This window comes from Ixodes scapularis, unplaced genomic scaffold, assembly GCF_016920785.2.
Source record: "Ixodes scapularis isolate PalLabHiFi unplaced genomic scaffold, ASM1692078v2 PGA_scaffold5__190_contigs__length_132052651, whole genome shotgun sequence".
NCBI lineage: Eukaryota > Metazoa > Arthropoda > Arachnida > Ixodida > Ixodidae > Ixodes > Ixodes scapularis.
The window spans coordinates 92,242,677-92,251,456 of NW_024609880.1; the positions used below are offsets into that span (position 1 = coordinate 92,242,677).

The 8,780-nt window shown below is 49.1% G+C and overlaps 1 protein-coding gene across 1 annotated transcript; it reads left to right on the top strand.

Annotated features, from left to right (window-relative positions):
• Positions 1 to 3,750: 3,750 nt before the first annotated feature.
• LOC120843597 lies at positions 3,751 to 6,138 on the top strand. The gene has a single exon (XM_040215003.3). It carries the CDS (start codon positions 3,751 to 3,753, stop codon positions 5,962 to 5,964), a length of 2,214 nt encoding a protein of 737 aa, XP_040070937.3. The 3' UTR covers positions 5,965 to 6,138.
• The last annotated feature ends 2,642 nt before the right edge of the window (positions 6,139 to 8,780 follow it).

Here is an 8,780-nt window from a genome sequence, read left to right on the forward strand (position 1 = left end):
GCCTTTTGTAGCGGCTTTCGCTGCCACTAAAAAAAGTCAAAGCCGTTTACAACTTCCTGTAACGCTGAATTGGTTAGAAATTCCTCCTCCTCCACCCCTCCCTCTCCTTCACCGCCTCCTCGTCCTTCAAGCTCCCCTCCCCTCACCTCCGCCTCCCCCTCCTCCTCCCCCTCCTCCTCCTCCCCCCCTCCTCCTCCTCGCCCCGTCATGTGACCCCCTCCCCCAGAGGTCACGTGACCCCCCCGGACCATACAATAAGGGGAGGAGGAGGAGAAGGAGGATGAGAAGGAGGGAGAGGAGGAGGAGGGGGAGGGGCGCGGTTACGCCGACGTCGCACAGGCTGGAAACGGGTCATGTAACCCCCTCCTGTTGAAAATTATCGTCTATAGAAGAAGAGGAAAAGGAGAGATACGACGAAAAAGAAGGGACGATGACAGCTACGGCGCTCCAAAAGCAAACGGAACCATCATGTAAATATTGTATATAAATCCTTTCTTGTTCAACTAACTCGACGCAGTTGTTCCCCTAATGTAACGCAAAATCATGGTGCCGAAACCCGGGAATAGCTGAGCCAAGGTCAAACAAGAAAAGACTTTGAACATCCATCGTAAGGCCTAACGATCGTCTAAGGTACTTACCGCAACGGAAATGGATCCTCTAACGCCAGCAGCCATCGATCAACTCAAAAGAAGAGCAGTGGTTCGGTCATCGGCTACCAGAATTATAACCGAAACCGTCGGTCTTCTATCCATGGAACCAAAGCCCATCGGTGAGCTGGAAGAGAAACTTAACATCTTAACAATCAAAGAAGGTGCACTGAAGGAAATTAATGACCAGATTGAGAGAGGCATCACTGACAACACGCTCGAACAGGAGATGGAAACCGCTGAAGGCTACACCGAAAGAATTAGCGCAACGAAAACAAAGATCCTTCAGAGTCTCAGAGAGCAAGAGCGAATGATCAACAGAACGTCGGAGACCTCGACACAAGTTGGTAGATCTGAACAACAGCTCTATGCAAGTCGGACACACGCAACAGCGAAGCTTCCGAAATTAGAAATCGCCAAATTTTCTGGAGATATTCGGTCATGGCAGGGCTTCTGGGACCAGTTTGACGCTACGATCCACAAAAATGTGTCTCTCTCGGCAATTGACAAGTTTAAATACTTGAAGAGCTACCTTACAAGCAAAGCTGCTGCGGCAATTGACGGTTTTCAACTAACATCTGAAAATTACGCAGTTGCACTGGACAATTTGAAAGCAAGATTCGGGAAAAAAGAACTCATCATAGAAGAACACCTTGCACGATTGCTGGCTGTAAAAACAATAAGCAACTCTCAGGACGTCGAGAAGCTCAGGTTATTATACGACGAAGTTGAGTCTGGAGTTCGTAGTCTTGAGGCACTTGGTGTATGTTCAACCACATACGGAACAATCCTCCTAACGGTTCTGCGAAAAGCCGTGCCATCAGATCTCGAACTGGAATATCATCGAAAGACAACAGCAGTATCAACAAACGAAGGCAACGAGCTAAAACGATTCTTGGACTTCCTGAAAACGGAAATTGAAAGCCGAGAGCGGACTCAGCATAGAAATCAAAGAAAACCAACTTCCAATTTCGATAGAGCTACTCCTGGAGGAAGAGACCGACAGACACAATACCCGCCTTCAGCAGCTATGTTTGCGACAGGAACTCAGAAAGAAGAGAAACAATGCTTGTTCTGTGGATCCTATGACCACCTAGCTGCCAACTGTTCAATACCAATGCCATTGGAAGAGAAAAAAGAAATGCTGAAAAGGAACAATCGATGCTTTCGATGCACGAAGCAAAACCACCGTGCAAGGGATTGCAGAAGCGCAAGGTGGCTAAAGTGCGCACAATGTTCTAAAAGGCATGCCACGGCAATGTGCGATCCAAGCTACAACGCGCTAGGAAACAAGGGTCCGCACGAAAATTCTAGTACAAGTAAGGAGGAAGCCCCTAACGAAAGAGTGCTGCAGTCCTCTCTAAAGGCAACGAATAGCAAAAACAGAGGGCCGTGCCAAGTCCTTCTACAAACGGCAAAAGCATGGGCAGAAGGTGAACAAAACCGTGTGCTTGTCCGGCTTCTCATTGATGGCGGAAGCCAACGCACCTTTGTGAGACGAGACATCTCAGAGAAACTTCACCTGAACGTTTAAGGAGAAGAGGACCTAACGATCTTCACCTTTGGAGAAAGCGCTGTAACAGCTTCAAGAAAGTGTCGAAGAGTAGAGCTATGGCTGCGCAACCAATACAACAGAAAGGACGTTCGAATTGAAGCCCTAGAAGTCCCACAGATATGTGCTGACATCATTCACACACCACCAGACGTCACGCTGGACATACCACAAGACATGCTGCTTGCTGATACGTCTCTCAACAACGACGAATGTGAAAACGGAATCAGCCTACTAATCGGAGCCGACCACTATTGGGACGTGGTAAGTGGAAGCGTGAGACGCCTGAAAACAGGATTGATGGCCGTCGACACCATCCTCGGCTGGACTCTACAAGGGCCCATGTCCTCAAGATCATCTACTGCTATCTACTCATCAATTACTGGAGTGATGAAGGTTACGACAGCTGACGCAACTGAGATATCAACACAATTGCGATCGTTCTGGGAACTGGAGCATATCGGAATTAAGGAACAAGAAACGTCAACCAACGAAATTGCTCAATTTGAAGACTTTAAAAAGAGCGTAAAATATGGAGACGGACGATACCAAGTTTTTCTCCCTTGGAATGATAAAGTTGAGATGCTCAAAGACAACAAAGAGAACGCAGAACGAAGACTCCGATCACTGACTGGACGCCTCATGAAAAACAAAGCGTTCATGAGAGACTACAACACAGCAATGCGGGAATATTTTGGCAATGGGTTTGCAGAAAAGGTTCAAAGTAATGAAAAAAGCGGAAATCCTGTATATTACATGCCACACCAAGCGGTTGTGCGACAGGAACGACTGACAACAAAATTGCGGGTGGTATTCGACGCGTCCTCCAGCGCTGCAGGGGAACTTTCACTGAATGACACCTTATCCAGTGGAACGAACTTAAATCCTGAATTAATAGACCTGCTGATCGAGTTTCGTACTCACAATGTCGTCGTAATAGCAGACATCGAGAAGGCTTTTTTACAGGTGATGTTGGCGGAGGAAGACAGAGATGCCTTACGTTTTTTATGGTACGAAACTACTCCACAGCAAGGACATCACCTTCCGCCTATAACAACATGGAGAATGACCAGAGTTCCATTTGGGGCAACATCAAGTCCGTTTCTCCTGGCAGCAACGTTGAGACACCATTTCGACTTGATGAACGAAGAATTTCCCGATACCTCGAATACTCTAAAACAGCACATGTATGTTGACGACCTGGTAACTGGCGCCGATGATTTGGAAGGAGCCCAGGTACTATGCAGAGAAGCAACAAAGATACTAGAAAAGGCGGGAATGCATCTTAGAAAGTGGAAATCAAATGAACCAAGGTTGTTATCAGAATTAAAGGAAGAAGGATCCGGCCAAGTACCACTAACCGAACAAATTGGCCGAACAAAGGTTCTAGGCATTGGTTGGGAAGCACAAGCAGACATCATCAATTTCGACATAGAACCTCTAATTGACTTTCTGTGCTCACGTGAAGACAGCAAACGCTTCGTACTTCAAGCAACGGCTCGCATATTTGACCCTATGGGTTTTCTTGCTCCCACCGTGACAACCATAAAAATGCTATTTCAACGACTTTGGGAGCGAGGAGTTGAGTGGGATCAGGTGTTACCTTCAGACTTATACGAAGCATGGGACAAGTGGTGTACAGACCTCACTGCCTTGAAGGACGTCGCTGTTCCAAGACTCATCGTTCGCGACTTCAACAAAGACAAAACAGAAAAGGCATTGCATGTCTTCTGCGATGCTAGCACAAAAGCGTACGGAGCTGTAGCGTACGTGGCATCGAAAGAGGAAGAGGGAAGAAAGTGTGTGACCATTGTAATGGCGAAATCGAGAGTGGCACCCCTCAAGCGGTTGACCCTTCCGCGACTAGAGCTTATGGGAGCATTAATTGGCGCTCGTTTGGCACATTATCTAACAAAGAAGTTGAAGATGGAAGGACTCCCAGTGTATCTGTGGACTGACTCCATGATCGTCTTTTATTGGATTCGTAGTTCTGCAAACCGGTGGAAGCAGTTTATTGCAAATCGCGTCTCAGAGATCCAAGGTCTGACGGAACCAATCAACTGGAGACATTGTCCTGGTTCAGAAAACCCAGCAGATCTTTTAACGCGTGGACTCATGCCAAGTGCTCTTGTTGAGAACAACACATGGTGGAATGGACCCATCTGGCTTCAATGCTCGGAATCATCCTGGCCAAGTCAAGTTGAGGAAAGACCAGAATGCGAAGAGTACAAGGCTGAAGAAAAGAAAGATACTGTTGTTCAACTCACAATACCCGACGAAATTCATCTGATGAACTTGGAGAACTACAGTTCATTTAATAAGTTGGTTCGAGTGACGGCCTGGATTAAACGCTTCGTAAACAACATAAAACAACAAGGACAACGCAGGGGAGCGCTAACAAGCGATGAAATCATAGACGCAGAAAAATACTGGATAGCGGCTACACAATTGCAGGCTTTCCCGAAGGAAATCGTACACCTGAAAGATCAGCAGCAAGTTGACAAAAAATCAAAAATCAAGTCGTTCAACCCAATTATGGACAGTGATGAAATTGTGAGAGTTGGTGGTCGTTTACAATTTAGTAACAACGAGGAAAGCGTAAAACACCCAATAATTTTACCTGCAAATCACCGGTTCACTACCCTTCTCATTGAGAAAGAACATCGTCGACTGCTACACGCCGGAGTTCAAGACACTTTGACGCAGCTACGGGAAACTTACTGGATTATAAAGGCAAGACAAGTCATACAGAAAGTAATACGTCGCTGTTTAACTTGCCAAAGACAAAGCTGTGCACCTGCCTCAGAGCCGGTAGCTCCACTACCAGCCGACAGAGTTTCAAGATGCGAACCATTCGAAACTACTGGTGTGGATTTTGCGGGACCGTTGTTATGTCGACATCACTACGGAAGTAGCAAGGTTTACATTGCACTTTTCACTTGTGCCGTAACACGTGCCGTGCACCTCGAACTTGTGAGTGACCTATCGACAACAGCATTTTTGTTGGCGTTCAAACGCTTCGTTGCACGCCGAGGCATCGCAAAAACGATTTATTCAGATAACGCCTCAACGTTCAAACGAGCCGCTAAAGATATCAGACAAATGTTTGAAGCAATACAAGGAGAGGAAGCGCAGACCTACTTTGCAAATCACAGGATTAGGTGGAAAACAATTGTAGAAAGAGCCGCATGGTGGGGCGGTTTTTGGGAGAGACTAGTGAGGTCGGTCAAAGTCTCACTACGCAAGGTTCTGGGCCGTAGTAGTTTGAATTTCGAAGAACTGGCCACGGTCCTCACTGAGGTAGAAGCTGTAGTCAACTCCCGTCCAGTGACGTACATTTATAACAACCCTAAAGAACCAGAGGCTCTATCTCCAGCACACTTTTTATTGGGACGTAAACTGACCACCCTTCCCCCACATCACTTACCAGCAAAAGATGAAGCAAGTTCTGGACACTTAGCGCGACGGTGGAAATATCGATGCACTAGCATAGAGCAATTTTGGAGAAGATGGAGATCTGAATATTTGCTAGAACTGAGGTCAGCTCACATCACCAAACCCAACAGTTCAAGTGGTTTACAAACCGATGACATCGTCCTTCTCAAAGACGACCGACTCCCACGGCAGATGTGGAAATTCTGCAGAGTTAAAGAGACTTTCCCAGGAAAGGACGGCAAGGTTCGAGCATGCAGGATTGTGCTGCCCAGTGGGGGAGAGCTCCGCCGTCCGATACAGTTATTATACCCGCTGGAATTGCAAGAATGAGCATTCGCTCATTTCGGGGGGAGTTTGTTGAAAATTATCGTCTATAGAAGAAGAGGAAAAGGAGAGATACGACGAAAAAGAAGGGACGATGACAGCTACGGCGCTCCAAAAGCAAACGGAACCATCATGTAAATATTGTATATAAATCCTTTCTTGTTCAACTAACTCGACGCAGTTGTTCCCCTAATGTAACGCGAAATCTCCCCCGAGGTCACGTGACCCCCTCGGACCATACTAGATAATGAGGGGAGGAGGGGAGGAGGAGGGGGAGGAGGAGGAGGGGAGGAGGAGGAGGGGGAGGGGCGCGGTTACGCCGACGCCGACGCCGCATAGGCTGGAAACGGGTCATGTGACCCCCCCAAGGTCACGTGACCCCCTCGGACCATACTAGATAATGAGGGGAAGAGGGGGAGGAGGAGGGGGAGGAGGAAGAGGGGAGGAGGAGGGGAGGGGCGCGGTTACGCCGACGCCGACGCCAACGGCGACGCAGACGACGACGCCGACGGCGATGCCGACGGCGACGCCGACGCCGCTCAGGCTGGAAACGGGCCCCTAAGAGCTGCGCTCTAAAACGTGACATCCAAACTCACTTTATTCACAACACAGAATCGCAAACTTGGAAAACGTGCCGCTTCGGCATACGCAAAGAGATCGTCCGTCTCTACGGCACAGGCATCAGCACGGGCAAGAAATCATGCTGCTCGCTCTTGTAACGTTTTTCTCGCTCCCGCTTTATGAAACAAATCGTTGGCGAGAGACTGTTGGGACCACACGTCAGAACTACACTCTAAAAAAAAAAAGGTGTCAAAGGAGAGTAACTGCCCTAAGTTACCCTACTTTAACCCTCTCTTCATCCAAGTTACTCTTTCGCGACCGCTTCTTTCGATGATACTCTCCCTTAACCCTCACTCGAACTCTAGAGTAACTGTAGCTAGAGTTAGTTTCTCCTCGCGATATCACGGGCTGTCAACAGATGGCGCCGCTATGGGGTCGGCGCATTTTCGACGCTGTTCGGCGCAGATTTTTGTTGTTGTTGTGTTTTTCTTTTTCCGGGGACGTTTTTTTTTAGAGCGCAGCTCTTAGGGGCCCGTTCCCGGCTTGAGCGGCGTCGGCGTCGGCGTAGCCAAGGTCATCCCAAGGTCACGTGACCCCCAAGGTCATGTGACCCCCAAGGTCACGTGACCCCTCCAGGTCACGTGACCCCTCCCAAGGTCATCTCAAGGTCACGTGACCCCACGTGACCCCCTGAAGGTCACGTGACCCCTCCCAAGGTCATCTCAAGGTCACGTGACCCCCGAGGTCACGTGGTCTCCTCCCCAAGGTCACGTGACCCCCGAGGTCACGTGACCCCCAAGGTCACGTGACCCCTCCCAAGGTCACATCAAGGTCACGTGACCCCAAGGTGACCCCCACGTGAACCCCGAGGTCACGTGACCCCTCTGAGGTCACGTGACCCCCCGAGGTCACGTGACCCCTCCAGGTCACGTGGGGGTCACCTTGGGGGTCACGTGACCTTGAGGTGACCCCCATGTGACACCCAAGGTCACGTGACCACCAGGTCACGCCTCCCCGAGGTCACGTGACCCCCCTCCCCGAAGTCATTTGACACCCCCCCCCCGAGGTCACGTGACCCCCCGCGGAGCAGGAGCATATTAAAGAATGAGGGGAGGAGGAGGAGAAGGAGGAGGGGTCTACCCTCCCCTCAGTATCCTTCACTCCTCCTCCTCAAGAGCTGCGCTCCAATTCGGCGTTACAGGCATTTGTAAACGGCTTTCACTTTTTCCCTAGCCGCTTCTTCTTTTTTTTTTTGGGGGGGGGGAGATGGGCAAGGATATTTTAATACGTGAGTTGATACAGCCTACCTTTACTTAATTTTGTCAACGCGCAATTCAAATGTTTTTTCTGCTAATTAGAAAAAAAAAGAAACTGCAGAATTTACAGGTTGCTTTTTGCTGCTCCTTCGTGCATATGCGTCGCCAGCGATAATGAGGCCGCCGATGTCCGCGTCTATGCATCGCCCTCCCGTCGCGGCCATACGCATGGGACTTTCGCTTTAGATTATTATGTTGACTTATGATCTTGATAGAAAAGCTTCGTACCCTAACTACGGGTTTATGGACTGCGCTTCGTGTCAGGAGAAGAACATTTTTTGCCTCCAACATGGTCACAAGGCACTGATAGTAGACGACAATGTTTGTTTTGACCTACAGTTTAGCCGGAAGTGACGTCAGCTGCAACAAACGTATACTTAGAAGCGCCAGAAAAAACAAACAACCGAACTGAAAGAAGTAGTAGTGCAAACTCAGAGCGGCCACCGGCAGCTCAATTTTATTTGGAAAACACGAACGTATTTGCACACCAGCGGCGTAGCCAGGGGACGGGGTGTTGTGTGTTGAAGGGTCGGAACACCGCCGAAGTTTCATGGTTGTCCCCCTTTACCCCTTCCACTTTTCCAATGTCAGTATTTTTTTGTGTGTGTGTTTCGTTTCGACAATCCACTACGGCGAGGAGCGGTGCATGCCCACAACATACCGAAGCAAAACGAAAAAGACGACGCTGTCCGTGGACTGCGTGAAAAACACATCTCCGGCTCCGGCTCTTCGAACAGCCCTCTCCAAACTCGGCCACGTTTGTAACCGAAGCCTTTCTTCAGGCTCGCAGGTGCGAATGGCTTAGCTCCCGACGTCATAAAAGCCGTGAAATCCTGACCTCGAAAGACGCTGGCCTCGCTTCGGGGAAGGCAGGCGGCTTAACTAAAGTTCCCCTACCCTTTGAGTGTCAAGGACTCGACGACAATTTCAGGGCAGCACAACAAA

Bases quoted from the DNA above. Each gene is read 5' to 3' on its own strand.
- LOC120843597 (XM_040215003.3), top strand. From the start codon at position 3,751: ATGCTATTTCAACGACTTTGGGAGCGAGGAGTTGAGTGGGATCAGGTG.